At 49.4% G+C, this 18,044-nt stretch overlaps 1 protein-coding gene across 10 annotated transcripts in view; it reads left to right on the top strand.

Annotated features, from left to right (window-relative positions):
- Positions 1-9,522: 9,522 nt before the first annotated feature.
- SEMA6C (semaphorin 6C) overlaps positions 9,523-18,044 on the top strand; it is a 314,549-nt gene continuing 306,027 nt past the window's right edge. For 2 of the 10 annotated variants that reach the window (XR_008380076.1, XR_008380075.1), the window contains exon 1: positions 9,523-15,583. Coding sequence is in view for 1 of the 10 variants with exons in the window: in XM_053590702.1 (XP_053446677.1) it covers positions 15,466-15,583 (118 nt within the window). In the remaining 9 variants the exon portion in view is untranslated. The remainder of the gene's footprint in view (positions 15,584-18,044) is intronic. The other 8 variants (XR_008380068.1, XM_053590702.1, XR_008380071.1 and 5 more) reach the window with 7 other exon arrangements.

The following is an 18,044-nucleotide window of genomic DNA, read 5'->3' as shown; positions in this document are numbered from 1 at the left end:
TTTCCTTGAGGAAAGGGCATACTTAAAGGAATTGTTCAATTGTTTACTTAATCACAGGATAAGAATCCACAGAGACCTTGAGATTTGGTGATTCTATAAAACAGTTCTAGAGGGGGAAGGATCGGGAAGTTGGTTGGTTGCGAAAAGTTAAAGAGCAAATTGAAGTTCAGGAGTCAGCATACCATTGACTCCAAAACCATTAGTTCTCTTCCGTGGAGATAGTGACTGAGGCTCGGCATCTTTCTTAGTTCCACCTTTCTCCTCATCACTTCCAGGATCCAGAGCCAAGCATCGTTCATACAGCTTGGATTAGAAAATGTTGACGATGGCTTGGCACCCATAGCTCAGCAAGTAGGGCACCAGCCACATATATCGAGGCTGGCAGGTTCCAACCCAGACCGGGCCTGCTAAACAGTAATGACAACTGCAGCCACAAAATAGCAGGGCGTTGTGGTGAGTGCCTGTAGTCCCATCTACTTGGGAGGCTGAGGCAAGAGAATCCCTTTAGCCCAAGAGTTTGAGGTTGCTGTGAGCTGTGATGTCACAGGACTCTAACCAAGGGTGAAATAGTGAGACTCTGTATCAAAAGAAAGAAAGAAAGGGAGGGAGGGAGGGAGGGAGGGAGGAAGGAAGGAAGGAAGGAAGGAAGGAAGGAAGGAAGGAAGGAAGGAAGAAATTGTTGATAACTCTTTTAAGGAGTTTGGTGGCAAAGGGATGAGGAGAAATGGAAAGCTGCATTAAGAAAGGAACTATAGGCGCCCGCCACAATGCCCGGCTATTTTTTTGGTTGCAGTTCAGCCGGGGCTGGGTTTGAACCTGCCACCCTCGGTATATGGGGCCGGCGCCCTACTCACTGCTCGGGAGGCTGAGGCAAGAGAATCGCGGAAGCCCAAGAGCTAGAGGTTGCTGTGAGTCCTGTGACATCATGGCACTCTACCGAAGGCGGTAAAGTGAGACTCTGTCTCTACCAAAAAAAAAATCAAAAAAAAAAGAAAGGAACTATGGGGCAGCGCTTGTGGCTCATTGAGTAGGGTACCGGCCCCATATACTGAGGGTGGCGTGTTCAAACCCGGCCCAGCCAAACTGCAACAACAACAACAAAAAAAAATAGCTGGGCATTGTGGTGGGTGCCTGTAGTCCCAGCTACTTGGGAGGCTGAGGCAAGAGAATAGCTTAAACCCAAGAATTGGAGGTTGCTGTGAGCTGCGATGCCACAGCATTCTACTGAGGGTGACATTGTGAGACTGCCCCCCCAAAAAAAGAAACCCCATATTTGCTAAAAATAGAAAAAAAATTAGCCAGGCGGTGGCACACGCCTGTAGTCCCAACTACTCAGGAGGCCGAGGCAGGAGGATTACTTGAGCCCAGGAGTTTGAAGTTGCTGTGAGCTCTGACACCACCAGACTCTACACAGGGAAACAGAGTAAGACTCTGTCTCCATCTAAATCACAGGAAAACTAAAAATCCTTTTTATAAGAAATGTATAATTTAGTTGGAAAATAAGAATAAAGAAAATGAAAATACAATAAGATGCAAATACGAGTTACAACTTTTTTTTTTTAGATAGCCTCAAGCTGTCGCTCTAGATAGAGTGCTGTAGCATCACAGCTCACAGCAACTTCCAACTCCTGGGCTCAAGTGATTCTCCTGCCTCAGCCTCCCAAGTAGCTGGGACTACAGGCGCACTCCACAATGCCTGGCCATTTTTTGGTTGCAGCCGTCATTGTTGTTTGGACCAGTTGGATTTGAACCCACCAGCTTAGGTGTATGTAGCTGGCGCCTTAGCCGCTTGAGCCACGGGCACCGAGCCAAGAGTAACAACTTTTGAATCCACAATGCTGCTAGTAACTCTCTCTACTTTTCAATTCTTTTTTTTTCTTTGAGACAGAGTCTCACTTTATCACCCTTGGTAGATTGCATGGCATCACAGCTCACAGCAACCTCAAACTCTTGGGGTTAAGTGATTCTTTTGCCTAAGCCTCCCAAGTAGTTGGGACTATAGGCGCCTGCCACAATGTCCAGGTATTTTGTTGTTGTTGCCGTTGTCTTTGTTTTTTAGCTGGCCTGGCTGGATTTGAACCCACCAGCCTTGATGTATGTGGCTGGTGCTGTAACTAAACACTGTGCTATGGGCGCTGAGCGTTTTTTGTTTGTTTGTTTGTTTGAGATAATCTTACTTTGTCACCCTTGGTAGAGTGCTGTGGCATCCTAGATCACGGCGAACTCAACCTCTTGGGCTCAAGCAATTCTTTTGCCTAGAGGTGCCCGCCACAACGCCCAGCTACTTTTTTGAGACAGTCTCATTATGTCGCCCTCAGTAGAGTGCTGTGGTGTCACAGATCACGGCAACCTCTAGCTCTTGGGCTTGGGCGATTCTCTTGCCTCAGCCTCCCAAGTAGCTGGGATACAGGTACCTGGCACAATGCTTGGCTATTTTTTTGTTGCAGTTTAGCCAGGGCTGGGTTCAAACCTGCCACCCTCAGTATATGGGGCCGGTGCCCTACTCACTGAGCTACAGGCACCACCCCGTCTGGCTATTTTTTTAGAGATGGGGTCTTGCTTTTGCTCAAGCTTGTCTCGAACTTGTGAGCTCAGGCAATCCACCCACCTTAGCCTCCCAGAGTTCTAGGATTACTGACTTGAGCCACTGCACTCAGCCAATTTTTTCTATTTCTGATAGAGACAGGGTCTCACACTTTCTCAGGCTGGTCTCAAACTCCTGAACTCAAGCAATCCACCTGCCTCTGCCTCCCAGAGTGCTAGTATTACAGGTGTGAGCCACAGTACAGGCTAATTTGCAACTTTATTAACTGCCTTCCTATTAGACTGTAAGCTTTATGAGGACAGAGCTTATGTTTTAGTTTGTGCACAGTGCCTGGCACATACTGTGTTCAATAAATATTTGCTGAAAGATGGCTGGCATGGTGGGTCACACCTATAATCCTAGCACTCTGGGAGGCTATGCAGACGCTCAGGAGTTGGAGACCAGTCTGAGCAAGAGCGAGACCCTGTCTCTACTAAAAATAGAAAAATTATCCAGGTGTGGTGGCTTGTACCTGTAGTCCCAGCTACTTGGGAGACCGAGACAGGAAAATCCCTTGAGCCCAGGAATTTGAGGTTGCTGTGAGCTATGATGATCCCCCACTGCACTCTAGCTGTGGTGACAGATTGAGACTGTGTCTCAAAAAAAAATAAATTAAGGCTGGGAGAGGTGGCTCACGCCTTTAGTCCTAGCATTCTGGGAGTCTGTGGCAGGTGGATCACCTGAGCTCAGGAGTTGGAGACCAGCCTGAGCCAGAGCGAGACCCCGGTCTCTTAAAGTAGCCAGTTGTGGTGGGCGCCTGTAGTCCCAGCTACTTGGGAGGCTGAGGCAAGAAAATCGCTTAAGGAGGTTGCTGTGAGTTGTGATGCCACGGGTCTACTGAGGGTGACACCTTGAGGCTCTGTCTCAAGAAAAAAAAAAAAAAAAAGAGTTTGAGGTTGCTGTGCGCTGTGACACCACAGCACTCTACCAAGGGCGACATAGTGAGACTTTGTCTCAAACAACAACGACAACATACCAAGAAACAAAGCCTTACCCCAGAGGTTAAGTTAGTTAGGTCTTAACGACTCAAAATGGTGCCATTTCTGCTTAATCCACAGGAAATAAAGAATAGCTCTTAATATATAATCTCTATTTTAAACAGAATGTTTTACACTTAATTCAATAAACTTCAGTTATCTGGAAAACTATTCAGAATGAAACAGTCCTGTGTTTGGTTTTGCTGAGGTCTCACCATAGTTAGGATCAGTACTCATATCAGTTGAGGATAAAGTTCAGAGTGTTTTAAAGTGGTCAGCACGGGCGGTGCCTGTGGCTCAAAGGAGTAGGGCGCCGGCCCCATATGCCAGAGGTGGCGGGTTCAAACCCAGCCCCGGACAAAAACTGCAAAAATAAATAAATAAATAAATAAAGTGGTCAGCAGGGCTTAAGCTTGACATAGCTGGAGATAGTTCACAGCTTTTAATTTCTTTCTTTCTGTCTTATTTTTTTTTTTTTTTGAGACAGAGCCTCAAGCTGTCACCCTGGGTAGAGTGCTGTGATGTCACAGCTCACAGCAACCTCCAACTCTTGGGCTTAAGCGATTCTCTTGTTTCAGCCTCCCAAGTAGCTGGGACTACAGCTATAATGCCTGGCTATTTTTTGGTTGTAATTGTTATTGTTGTTTGGCAGGCCCAGGCTGGATTTGAACCTGCCAGCTCTGGTGTATATGTGGCTGGCGCCTTAGCTGCTTGAGCTACAAGTGCCGAGCCCTCTGTTTTCTTTTTGTTTTTTTGAGACACAGTCTTGCTTTGTCACCCTCAGTAGAGTACTATGGTGTCATAGCTCACAGCAATCTCAAACTCTTGGGCTAAGCAATTCTCTTATCTTAGCCTCCTGACTAGCTGGGACTACAGGTGCCTGTCATAAGCCCGGCTATTTTTAGAGATGGAGTCTTGCTCTTGCTCAGGCTGGTCTGGAATCTGTGAGCTCAAGCAATCCATTTGCCTCGACCTCCCAGAGTGCTAGGATTACAGGAGTGAGCCACCACCTGTAATAGGTTGTAGCCTATTATAATTGTTTTGTTGTTGTTGTTTTGTTTTTTTTGAGACGGTGTCTTAGTTTGTCACCCTCGGTAGAGTGCTGTAGTATCATAGCTCACAGCAACCTCAAACTCTTGGGCTCAAGTGATTCTCTTGCCTCAGCTTCCCAAGTAGCTGTGACTACAGGCACTCACCTCAACATCTGTCTATTTTTTTTGTTGTTGTTGTTGTTGCAGTTGTAATTGTTGTTTAGCAGGCCAGGGCTGGATTCAAACCTGCCCTCCTCAGTGTATGTGACCAGCATCCTAACCATTGATCTACGGGTGCTGAGCCTATTATAACTGTTGATGTTGATTGTCTTGACCAGTGGTTCTCAACCTTCCTCATGCCGCAACCCTTTAATACAGTTCCTGTGGGTGGTGATGCACAGGTTGAGAACTGCTGGTCTTGACCAAGGAACAGATAGAGTGAGATGTGTCTAAGGACATGATCTGGGCAACATCAACATTTAAGGAGCCAGGTGTGGTGGCTCTCGCCTATAATTCTAGCACTCTAGGAGGCTGAGTTGGGTGGATTGGTTGAGCTCAGGAGTTTGAGACCAGCCTGACCAAGAGTCTAGCCTGAGCAAGAGTGAGACCCTGTCTCTATTACAAACAGAATAGCCAAGTGTTATGGTGGGTGCCTGTAGTCCCAGCTACTCAGGAGGGTGAGGCAAGAGGATCTCTTTTTTTTTTTTTAGACAAAATCTCACTATGTCACCCTTGGTAGAGTGCCATGGCACACATCTCACAGCAAACTCAAACTCTTGGGCTTAAGTGATTCTCTTGCCCCAGTCTTCCAAGTAGCTGGGACTACAGGCACCCACCACAATGCCCAGCTATTTTTTGGTTGTAGTTGTCATTGTTGTTTGGCGGGCCTGGGCTGAATATGAACCTGCCAGCTCCAGTGTATGTGGCTGGCACCCTAGGTGCTGAACTACAGGCACTGAGCCCAAGAGGATCTCTTGAGCCCAAGAGTTTGAGGTTGCTGTGAGTTATGATGATGCCTTAGTACTCTAGCCAGTGCATCAAAGTGACTGTCTCAAAAAACAAACACAAAAAAAATTAAGTGAGAGGTTAGAGAAGGCTGAGAATGACCATATTAATAGTACTGAAGCTATTTATTTATTAAAAATATATATATTTCAGCTCAGCGCCTGTGGCTCAAGCAGCTAGGGCACTAGCCACATACACCTGAGCTGGCAGGTTCCAATCCATCCCGGCATGCCAAACACTGATGGCTGCAACCAAAAAATAGCCGGGCATTATGGTGGGCACCTGTAGTCCTAGCTACTAGGGAGGCTGAGGCAAGAGAATCACCTAAGCCCCAGAGCTGGAGGTTGCTGTGAGATGTGACGCCATGGCACTCTACCGAGGGTGACAAAGTGAAACTCTGTCTCTAAAAAAAAAAAGAAAAGGAAAAAAATATATATGTATTTGGCTCAGTGCCCATAGCTCAGTGAGTAGGGCGCCAGCCACATGCACTGGAGCTGCTGGGTTCGAGCCCAGCCCAGGCCTTCTGAACAACAATGACAACTGTAACCAAAAAAATGGCTGGGCATTGTGGCCAGTGTCTGTAGTCCCAGCTACTCAGGAGCCTGAGGCTGGAGAATCGCTTAAGCCCAGGAGTTAGAGGTTGCTGTGAGCTGTGATGCTACAGCACTCTATGGAGGGTGCCATAGTGAGACTCTGTCTAAAAAAAAATAATTATATATATATATTTATTTATTTGCTGAGGGCAACCAGCCACATACACTGGAGGTGGTGGGTTTGAACCCAGCCTGGGCCTGCCAAACACCAATGACAGCTACAACCAAAAAATAGCCGGGCATTGTGGTGGCCTCCTATAGTCCCAGCTACTTGGGAGGCTGGGACAAAGAATTGCTTATGCCCAGGAGTTTGAGGTTGCTGTGAGCTGTAATGCCAGGGCACTCTACCTTGGGTGACAGTGAGACTCTGTCTCAAAAAAAAAAAAAAATCGTGAAAATGGACATAGCAAGTATAGGCAACTCTAGAAGCATAGCTATGAAAAGAAGAATAAAATTGAGTGACAACTAAATCCAGACAAAGATCAAGAGAAAATTTGGAATTTTTTTTTTTTTTCTTAGAGACCGTGTCTCACTTTGTCACCCTTGGCAGAGTGCTATGGCATTGGCATCACAACAACCTCCAGCTCTTGGGCTTAGGCAATTCTCTTGCTTCAGCCTCCCAAGTAGCTGGGACTACAGATGCCCACTGCCCACCACAACACCCAGCTATTTTTTGTTGCAGTTTGTCTGGGGCCAGGTTTGAACCTGCCACCCTTGGTATATGGGGCTGGTGCCCTAACTCACTGAACTACAGGCACCACCCAAGTTGTATCCTTCTTTGGAACATTTTCTTCTTTCTTTTGTATCAAGCCAACTCCCACACCTACCTACTTTTTCTCCTCTTCCATGATAAAACGTATCTAACATCTTTTTCTGCAGTCATTATGGAGCATATTTTTTTCTTTACATTTAGGAATTTATGTTCAGTGTAACATTTTGAGACTTAGTATGGCTTTTTATTTATTTATTTTTGAGACAGTGTCTCACTGTGTCGTCCTCAGTAGAGTGCTGTGGCATCACAGCTCACAGCAACCTCAAACTCTTGGGCTTAAGTAATTCCCTTGCCTCAGCCTCCCAAGAGGCTGGGACTACAGGCATCCACCACAAACCCCAGCTATTTTTTGGTTGCAGTTGTCATTATTGTTTAGCAGGCCTGGGCCGGGTTCAAATATGCCAGCCTCAATGTATGTAGCCAGCACCCTACTCACTGAGCCACAGGCACCGAGCCAGTATTGCTTTTTAATTATTTAGTATATGTAAATCTCATTTATTTTATTTTTTATTTTTATTTTTTTATTGAGACAGTCTCACTTTGTTGCTCTCTGAAGAGTGAGGTAATGTCATAGCTCACAGCAACTTCAAACTCTTGGGCTTGGGCAGCACCTGTGGCTCAGTGAGTAGGGTGCCAGCCCCATATATTGAGGGTGGAGGGTTCGAACCCGCCCTGGCCAAACTGCAACAAAAAAATAGCGGGACGTTATGGCCGGTGCCTGTGGTCCCAGCTTCGGTAAGCTAAGGCAAGAGAATCACCTAAGCCCAAGAGCTGGAGGTTGCTATGAGGTGTGACGCCACAGCACTCTACGAAGGGCAACAAAGTGAGACTCTGTCTCTTAAAAAAAAAAAAAAAAATACAGGGGGCGCCTGTGACTCAAAAGAGTAGGGCGCTGGCCCCATATACTGGAGGTGGCGAGTTCAAACCCGCCCCGACCAAAACCTGCAAAATAAATAAATAAATAAAACATTAAAAAAAAAAAAAACAGGGCGGCGCCTGTGGCTCAGTCAGTAGGGCGCTGGCCCCATATGCCGAGGGTGGCGGGTTCAAACCCAGCCCCGGCCAAACTGCAACCAAAAGATAGCCGGGCGTTGTGGCAGGCGCCTGTAGTCCCAGCTGCTCGGGAGGCTGAGGCAAGAGAATCGCTTAAGCCCAGGAGTTGGAGGTTGCTGTGAGCTGTGTGAGGCCACGGCACTCTACCGAGGGCCATAAAGTAAGACTCTGTCTCTACAAAAAAAAAAAAAAAAAACAAACAAAACCTCTTGGGCTCAAGCGATTCTCTTGCCTCAGCCTACCTAGTAGCTGGGACTACAGACACCAGCCACAATGGCTAGCTATTTTTTTGTTTGTTTAGCAGGCCCAGCCAGGTTCGAACCCACCAACCCCGATGCATGTGGCCGGCCCCCTAACCACTGAGCTATGGGCACCTGGCCTGTAAATCTTATTTTAAATCAAATAGATGATCATTTGCTCAAAGACTGGGACTGGATCCCACAGTGGACTGCACAGTACAATGTGTCTGAAGTAAGTGTTTAATACTTGTTGGATTGAGTTTAGATTTGAGCTTGGCTCCAACACTTTTTTTTTTTGAGACAGAGCCTCAGCCTCAAGCTATCGCCCTCAGTAGAGTGCTGTGGCGTCACAGCTCACAGCAACCTCCAACTCCTGGGCTGAAGTGATTCTCTTGCCTCAGCCTCCTGAGTAGCTGGGACTACAGGTGCCCGCCACAATGCCTGGCTATTTTTTGGTTGTAGTTGTCATTGTTTGGCAGGCCCGGGCTGGATTTGAACCTGCTAGCTCTGGTGTATGTGGCTGGTGCCTTAGCTGCTTGAGCTACAGGCGCCACCCAGTTCTAACACTTTAAATGAATTATATCGTAATCACTATTTACTAATCTATTCAATGAGCAGATAGTTGGGTACCTAAACCCTATGCTAGGAGCCACGGTGATTTATTTTTTATTTTATTTTATTTACATATTTATTTATTTTGAGACAGAGTCTTAAGCAGTCACCATGGGTATAGTGCTATGGTGTCCCAGCTCACAGCAACCTTAAATTCTTGGGCTTAAGCGATTCTCTTGCCTCAGCCTCCCAAGTAGTTGGGACTATAGGCGCCCACCACAATGCCCAGCTATTTTTTTGTTGTAGTTGTCATTGTTTAGCAGGCCCAGGCCAGATTTGAACCCGCCAGCTATGGTGTATGTGGCTGGTGGCTTACCCACTGAGCTATGGGCACTGCCTGGAGTGATTTCTTTTAACCTCTTAGTGTCTGTATATAGGGGTGTAATTAGTCATATTTGACTTATGCACTCACAGGAGACACAATATATAAGACAACAAATTTTGTTAGTGTACATTGAGTATTACAATTTTAATGAAGTTTTTTTATGATGTGTATACATTTTTTGGTATCTTCTGTATTTAGGTGGTGTCTTCCCCAGAACTTCTTTCCAGCCTTTAAATCAACCCCAACTGTTTGCTAAATTGCCTTGGACCCATGATCTCTCAGCAACTAATCGTGTGTAGGTATTGTTATATCATTTCTTTAATTTAATTTAATTTTATTTATTTAGAAACAGTCTTACTCTGTAGCCCTGCATAGAGTACTGTGGTGGCATAGCTCATGGCAACCTCAAACTCCTGGGCTCAAGCAATCCTCTTGCCTCAGCCTCCCCAGTAGCTGGGACTACAGATGCCCACCAGAACACCTGGCTGGTTTTTCTATTGTTAGTAGAGGCAAGGTCTCGCTCTTGCTCAGGCTGGTCTTGAATGCCTGAGCTCAAGCGATACTCCTGCCTTGGCCTCCCAGAGTGCTAGGATTACTGGCATGAACTACCAATGGAACCTGGCCAGTTCCAGTGTTTCTGATCCTGTTTATCTTACTGGTTCATCTGTCCTTAAATCTGTATCTGTCACTCAGTGTGTGTGCACATGTGTATGTTTATGTGTATTTCTGTTTCTTGCTTACTCATTGTGGGGCTTAGCCCTGTGCATGATGCTACCCACTTTGATCTCAGTCCAGTTAAGGCTGTCCTACCAGTAGCAAACCTGCCCCCACTTTCCTCTAGTCCAGAGACTAAAATGTGAGTGGAAGTGCTCACTCAGATAAAACTATGTCTCCCAGGCCACCCACTTCCCTATCTTTTGTCCCACCCCCACATAGGGAAGAATCCTAACAAGCAATACCAAGGTGGCAGCCAGACAGTACTGTCTGAAGTGACCTCATTCTTCCTCCTCACTGACATTCCCAGAATCAAATAGTCTTTATGAGGGTGAGGATGGAAAAGGATCAATTCTGCTGTTTGGAGGGATGTCCAGAGTCCTCGGAGGAAAGATGGGACATGTGTCAGTGACCCTGTGTCTGTGGGAGCAGAAAGGCTCTGTGGGGTTAGGGCAGATGGTTACTTTCTCTCTTTTTTGGGTCTCCATGTTGCTCCTCTGTGTGATTCTGAGTCAATGCTTCAGCCCTTCTTACCTGTCCTCTTCCACTGACCAACAGCCTCACTGCCTATTACCCTGGCTCCCTGACTTCATAGTTCCTGGCATAGTGTCCATAGCCCATCCCACTTTAACTGTAGAGGTGGGAGGGGAGAAGATGATGGGGGAAAGGAAAACCTCCTTCAAATAATCCCCTTTCCCTCTCTATTTATTTATAGAGACAGGGTTTCACTTTATGGCTCTCGGTAGAGTGCCGTGGCATCACACAGCTCACAGCAACCTCCAACTCTTGAGCTTAAGCGATTCTCTTGCCTCAGCCTCCCGAGTAGCTGGGACTACAGGCGCCCGCCACAACGCCCAGCTATTTTTTTGTTGCACTTCAGCTGGGGCTGGGTTTGAACCTGCCACCCTCGGTATATGGGGCCGGTGCCTTACTGACTGCCACAGGTGCCACCTTCCCTCTCCCCTTTAAAACGGGAGCGACTTTTCTTTCCCAGGCCTCAAGCCCTCAAATGCATTCGAGGCCTTATTATTGGGATCAGAACAAACCAAGGAAATCACTTGGGCAGAAAGAGGAGGTGGATGTAAAAATAAAAAGCATATGGAGGGTTGGGGTAGAGTAAGGGAGCGACTGGAGAGTTCCCAGGGACCAGGGTAGCCAAAGCCACTGAGGAGGAGGAAAGGGAGCGAGAATGGCGTAGGCTCCAACAGCCTGGCCCCTCCGAGGCCCCCAGGTTTCCTGTCGCTCGTAAGCCAGCTTCTGCTCCTTCCTCTTGTGGGATTTCTCCGCAGTCTCTCCCGTGTCAGCTTGTCTCTGTCTCTATGCGTGTCTCTTCTCCTGTATGGGTGTCGGCGACTCTCCGTGGGTTTGTCGGTCTCGCGCGGGCCTATGGCTTTCAGCTCACCCTCCTGTCCTGGCCCTCGGGGTGGACTGTGGGTCTGGCGCCCCGCCCCCGGGCAGCACTATTGGCGGAGAAGTGGCGAGAGGCGTGGTCTCGCCGATCTCAGGGGGCGGGGCTAGTTCCCGCTAGCCAGCTGCTGGCGGGGGGTGAGTCCGGTGGGGCGGCGGGCGGGGCGGCTGGGGCCGAGTCCGGAGCTCCAGGCGTTCGCATTGTTTTCCTGCGCGAATCCGCGGCGGGAGTCTGGGTTGCGATTTGGACTTGGGGCTCTCCGGACCCGACAGCGCCCCGAAGCTAAAATCCGAGAGCCATTCAATTCGGTCGCTCGTCGCATCTTCCTGAGCCCCAACCACGGACTGCCAAGTCCACGAGGCGCGTGGCCGCCGGCCGCCCGATGCGGTCTCTGTCACGCTGACCGCGATCCCGGAGCAAGTACTCGGGGAGGGGTGGGGCTGCTTGAGGTGAGGAGGGACCCGGGCGCGCAGACTGTGGCGACCTTCCCAAGTGCTGGAGGGACCCGGTGGGGTGCCGGCGCTCTGGACGCCGGGCTGGCGGAGAGGGTCAGCGAAGTTAGGGTGCAGGTGGGGAGGAGGGACGGTGGTTGGGCCCCATCGCTGCACTGTAGTTCGGAGGGTATGGGCACCTTGTCAACTGGGCTTTCTCAGAGTCGCGTCCCGCTGTAATGGGGAGAGGGAACGGGGATTATTTGAAGCGCGCACCGTAGGGAAGGTGGAAAACCTGGCCCCTTGCTTCCCTCGCAGGGAAATTAAGGCTCTGAAGCCCGCGGAGAGCTACCTCTGGACCCCCGCGGGGATGCTAAGGGGGCGCCTCATTTTGGACTTTGGTGTCACGGTTACACCTCAGTCCTTACGCAAGCGGACCTGGGGTCGGCTTGGCACAGAATCAGGGAAAGGACTCCCCCAACAGCCTCGGTCCCAGCACCCATCTCCTTCTTCCGGTCCGCTCGGCCGGGGGCTTTGTTAGACTGAGTCCCCCGGGGAGGAGATCAGAGCCGGCTGCTGCCTCCCGCGCCCACGGACCCCGCGCAGCGCGGGCCTCGGGCCCGCCCTCGTCTGTTCTCAGCCTCTGGCCGGGTTTCCCTGCACTGCGAGACCCGCCTCAACTCCCCAACCCCCGCTCCCATCCCCACTCCGTCTGAGCCTGCAGGCCCCTCCAGCCCCTCCTCCCGCTAACGTGGCTGTGGGACCCGGTCCCGGCCCAGACTCTGCTACCCGCCCCTCCTCACAGCCCCAGATCCAGTGAGGGGGAGACACTTCGATCCCTTGGCCCCAGGCCCACCTCTTGCGACGTTCTAAGCACCTGGATGAGCCTCATTGGGAATTGCTTAGGAGGGAGAGTAGGTACCAAGCCTGGGTGAACCAGGGGTAGGAGAAAGGTCTTGCTTGGAGAAGGAACGCGCCGGCTCCGCCAGGCTTCTTGGCGTGCCCCTGCTCCCGAGGAAGGTGGATTGGAGCCGGCGACTAGCCCAAAGCTTCCTGCTATTGTCCCTAGCCCAGTTTCCCCTTCTCTGTCTCTTCTCCATCTCCGCTAAGGCTCTATGACCCCGGCCACTCCCCAGAGGTGGCTACAGGGGACAAGAGGAGAGAAAAACGCTGTTTCCTCTTCCCAGCAAGGGGAGGATCTAGAAACAAGAGACAGTCGGCCAGATCTCTCGCATTTGCTTCAGATGGGGCGTATGAAGCAGTTGGGATTCCTCCAGGGCAGAGTAAACCTTTCTCCAGGCCAGGGGTTGGCTGGGAGCTGCCCAGATGCTGTTCCTCCAAATCAGCAATGGGAAACCCTCTTAAAAATGTATTGTAGTTGAGCCTATAAGGCCAATGCAAAGGCCAACCGCGTATTTTTAGGCGCTAGACTAATGCAGCTGAAAGTGTGTGTGTGTGTGCATGTGAAAAGAGATTGGGTTGGTGGGAGGTAGGGCCTGCTGGAAGGAAGGGGCGGGGTGTGTGTGTGTGTTTGCTATCAGAGCATTTTGCCTGGAAATGAAGAGCATGTAAATGAGATGCAAATTAGTCTCTATTGTCCCTCCCTAGTGAGCTCTTGCTAGGAAGGCTGTTGGAATCTGAGGGTTTTGACATGGGAGTGGTCATCAGGCCCCACAAACTCTTCCAGTTACCCCTTTTGCCAAGGGCTGGCCCTGAAGTTCCAGGAGTTTCTGGCTAGGGGCCATCTTCATCCCCTGCCGTCACACCTCTGGGCATGACAGCACCTTTGTAATCCAACTAAATGTCACCAGCAACCCCCCCTTCTATAGTGTCATCTCCTATATCTTAGCCTCAATAGACTTCCTGAATTTTCACATTTACTCTTAAGGGGTGTGGTGAGGAAGGTGCATGTAAATCAGTCTCTGCTTTCCTTTTGTCCCATCTTCCATCAGGTCAGAGGTCTTCCATCCCTCTCAAATCCCCACAAGAGTCACCTTCCCAGGTAAGGGAAGAGCAGTACCTCCTGAGGACAGGGGATGAAAGCAGGCATGGCCAGGGAGCAGGAAAGAGGGTCTGGCTAGTTTCCCCACTTGGCAGAGACCAAAGTTGTTTCCAGGGTGAAGATACCAGTTGCTCAGGGCAACTTGGGGGCGGGGGTTAGGGAGGATAGAAGACAAGCTGTGTCCCTTTCTCTTCCTCTGGGGGCATCAGCATCTGGAAACACAAAAGTGGGGGAGGGAGCATGCCCCAGCCTTTGAACGGGAGGGTCGTTAGTTAGCTATCTTGACTCCTCTGCCCCTGGGGAAGGCGGGTCATCATTAGATGTACCTACCCCTTCCCCTCCTCCAGCTCTCTTGGGACTTCACCTGACGTCAGCCTCCCCACTGGAGACACTGGATTGGGGGTGAGGGGATGCTTGGGTCCTGGCTCAAAGAGTGGAATTGTTGGGGAGATAGAAGGGGATTAGGCTTGGAAGGCCAGGGTCTCTCTTGTAGGGGACATTGATGGATGGGCAAGTAAGGAATAGCGAAGGGTAGTTATTTGTTCATGAAAATAAAGGCTTCTCACCCTTCCTGACCTGATTTCTGGAACCTACTCTGCCCTTCACTTCAATTTCAGGAGAATGCAAGGTGTGTACCTCCCACTGTGGGGCCTAGCCAGGGTCAGCTGGGCTGGGGGAGGTTGATGACTGGGAAAGAGGCCTGTCTCACCATCCTTTCCATCATATTCACCTTTTCTTGGACTTTAGGTTACAGTTGCCAGCTTGTCATTGAATTATTTATATTTCAATTTCAGAGGCAACCTGATGAGGGAATGAAGGGAAAGAGAGGCACATTTAGCCCTTTCACCTCATTAGTCCCTTTTATCTCTACTTCCTTAAAGGGGTGCACCAGTCCTTAGGAGCCAGGGAGGGAGCAGGGGGCTGGAGAGATTGGGAGGGGGCCCAGTGGGTCTAGGGGAACAGCTGCAGCCAGAGCTAAATTTAGCCTCTGATCTGGCTTTGATGCAGATTCATTTTTGGCTAAGACAGTCCCCCTCCTCCAACTCCTCTCCCTGCCCAGCCTCTTCCCTAGCAGTAGGAAGGGGCCCTGAAGGAGGAGTTTAGACCTGGACAGTGACCCCTAGTCTGTCCCCCTTGACCCTATCTTCCTCAGTTCTAGAGAGGACAGTGGCAGCCATGTAGCACTGGGCCCAGTGCCTGCATTGCTCCTAGGATGCTATGGGGGTCTGCAAGGGAGGGTGAGGCAGACATGGTGCCCTCTTTCTCCTCCCAGTGCCAAGGAGACACTATTTATAATTTAAGGCTTCGGTGTCTAATTATAGCTGAGAAGGGGTTAGCAAGAGGGGGGCCAGGAGGTGTCAACTACTGAATGTCCCAGACCTGGTCAGGAGAGAGGAGGAAAGGCTGAGTGAGAAGGATGGGAGGGGGGTGAGTATGTCCTGTCCTTACCTGGGGTCACAGGCCTCACTTTAGCCAGTTTGGGCCAGTTGGAAAGGGAAGGCCCTTGAGTGACAATGACAGCTGGCTGGGACTCGGACAGTTCTAGAGAGAGGGTTCTTTCCCCTACCTAACAGGGTCTTTTGGGGATAGACCAGGAGAGGAATCTGCCTGCATCAAGGGTGGAGGGCACTTGGCCCCTACCCACTTTTCTCTTTCCTCTTTCAGGACCAGCATATGGGTGAGGGGGTACCCCCTGGGGCCTGAGCTGCCCCGCACAGGATGCCCCGTGCCCCCCACTTCATGCCCTTGCTGCTATTGCTGCTGTTGCTCTCACTTCCCCGTACTTGGGCTGGATTTCCCCAGGACCCCCTCCCTCTGTTGACCTCTGACCTACAGGGTAAGTGCCCTGGAACCTACCTAATTGCTCTGTGGGCAATTAGAGACCCAGACCCCTAATGTGGGAGACAAGATGCATGAAAGCTCTCAGCTTCAAAGAAGGGCAAACACAGTGAGCTAACACCTCAGTTCAGTTGTTTCTCAGCCCTGACCTGGTTTCTTCACTTAGAAACAGCATTGTTTGGTGGTAAGAATATGGACTTGGCCAGGTGCGGCTCACACCTGTAATCACAGCACTTTGGGAGGCCATGGCTGTAGGAATGATTGAGACAGAAATTGGAGACCAGCCTGGACAATATGGCAAGATCCCATCTCTACACAAATGTTTAAAAAATTTGCCAGGTGTGCTAGCACTCTGGGAAGCTGAGGCAGGTAGATCCCTTGAGCTCAAGAGTTTGAGACCAGCCTGAGCAAGACCAGAGACCCAGTCTTTAAAAATAGCCAGGCGTTGTGGTGTGTGCCAGTAGTCCCAGCTACTTGGGAGGCTGATGCAAGAGGATCACTTGAACTGAAAAGTTTGAGGTTGCTGTAAGCTGTGATGCCACTACACTCTACCGAGGATGACAAAGTGAGACTCTGTCTCAAAAAAAAAAAAAAAAAAATTGCCAGGTGTGGTGGTATATACCTGTAGCCCCTGCTTGGTTTGGGGAGGCTGAGTTAGGAGGGAAGTCAAGATTGTAAGGAGCTACATTAATGGCATTGCATTCCAGTCAGGGTGATAGAGTGAGGCCCCATCTCAAAAGAAAAAAACAAACAAAAACCAAACCAAAAAAACATGGACTATTGGCCAGACCAAACCTTAAGAGGTTTGCATTCATGCTGAGTTGCTCACTAGCTATGTGACTTTGGTTTGTTATTTAACCTTTCTCTGCCTCAGCCTCCTCATCTGCAAAGTAATCATATTCTAAGCCAATTGGGCTGGAGTTCCCTGAAGTCCCAGCTACTGGGGAGGCTGAGGCAGGATGATAGCTTGAGCCCAGGAAGTGCAGGCTGCGGTGCACTGTAATCATATCTGTGAATAGCCACTGCACTGCAGCCTGGGCAACATAATGAGACCCTGTATCTAAAAAAAAGCATCCTAATACATATAAAATGCTGAGAATATAGTCTCCCACAAAGTAAGTGTTTTTTATGTGTTTACTATTATTCTTTTTTTTTTTTTTTCTTTGAGACAGATTCTCACTCTGTTGCCCAGGCTAGAGTGCCATGGTCAGTCTAGCTCACAGCAACCTCAAATTCCTGGGTTTAAGAGATCCTCCTGCTTCCACCTCCCAGAGTGCTAGGATTATAGGTGCCCGCCACACCGTGCACAGCCATGCTTGCTATTATTCTTAACTTTGAAATGAAGGTCAGGAACTGGTTCAGTGGTTCTCAACACCTCTTACGTCCCTCTAAACCTAGGTCCTGCCATGATAGAAACCATAAACCTACTTTTTCTAAGAAGAAAAATTTATTTGCTGTTCCTGTTATATATGTAGGGTTTTGAGTAATTTTAAAGATGGAGGAAGCGCAATTGGGTTTTGGGGAGTAATTGTTGAGGGGTAAATAAGAAGAGCAAACCTTATTGGTGCCCATAACCCAGGTCTATTTGCCTACTTGCTGTGACAATGGAGGCCGATTCTCTATGGTGAATTTATCTTACTTCCTAAAGCTAAGCTGGAAGGACATTACTAACCCTAAGGCGAGTCTAAGAAGGGCCTATGCTCAGTTCTGGAGGCAGAGGGACCGGGTCCCTGCTGCCTCGTAGCTAAATAAGCTTATGCAAATTCTTTTTTTTTTTTTAGACAGAGTCTCACTATGTCACCCTGGGTAGAGTGCTGTAGCATCACAGCTCACAGCAACCTCAAACTCTCGGGCTTAAGCTACTCTCTTGCCTCAGCCTCCCAAGTAGCTGGGACTACAGGTGCCCACCACAATGCCTGGCTATTTTTTTGTTTGTTTGTTTTTGTAGAGACAGAGTCTCACTTTATGGCCCTCGGTAGAGTGCCATGGCCTCACACAGCTCATAGCAACCTCCAACTCCTGGGCTTAAGCGATTCTCTTGCCTCAGCCTCCCAAGTAGCTGGGACTACAGGCACCTGCTACAACGCCCGGCTATTTTTTGGTTGCAGTTTGGCCGGGGTCGGGTATGAACCTGCCACCCTCGGTATATGGGGCCGGCGCCTTACGGACTGAGCCACAGGCACCGCCCAATGCCTGGCTATTTTTTTTGTTGCAGTTGTTTAGCTGGCCCAGACCAGGTTTGAATCTGCCACCGTTGGTGTATGTGGCTGGCACTGTAACCAGTGGGTGGGTGCTGTGGGTGCTGAGCTGCTTACACAAATTCTTTAACGACTTTGAGCCTCAAGCTCCTCGTTTATAAAATGGAGCTATGTTAGTATTCACCTCATAAGGTTAATAGGTAAATGTATTAAAATGAGACAATGCATCTTTTTTTTTTTTAGATAGAATCTCACAATGTT

The sequence above is a fragment of the Nycticebus coucang genome, chromosome 5 (assembly GCF_027406575.1).
Source record: "Nycticebus coucang isolate mNycCou1 chromosome 5, mNycCou1.pri, whole genome shotgun sequence".
Classification (NCBI taxonomy): Eukaryota; Metazoa; Chordata; class Mammalia; order Primates; family Lorisidae; genus Nycticebus; species Nycticebus coucang.
The sequence above is the reverse complement of the archived record's forward strand: the minus strand, read 5'-3'. Positions and strand labels throughout refer to the sequence as shown.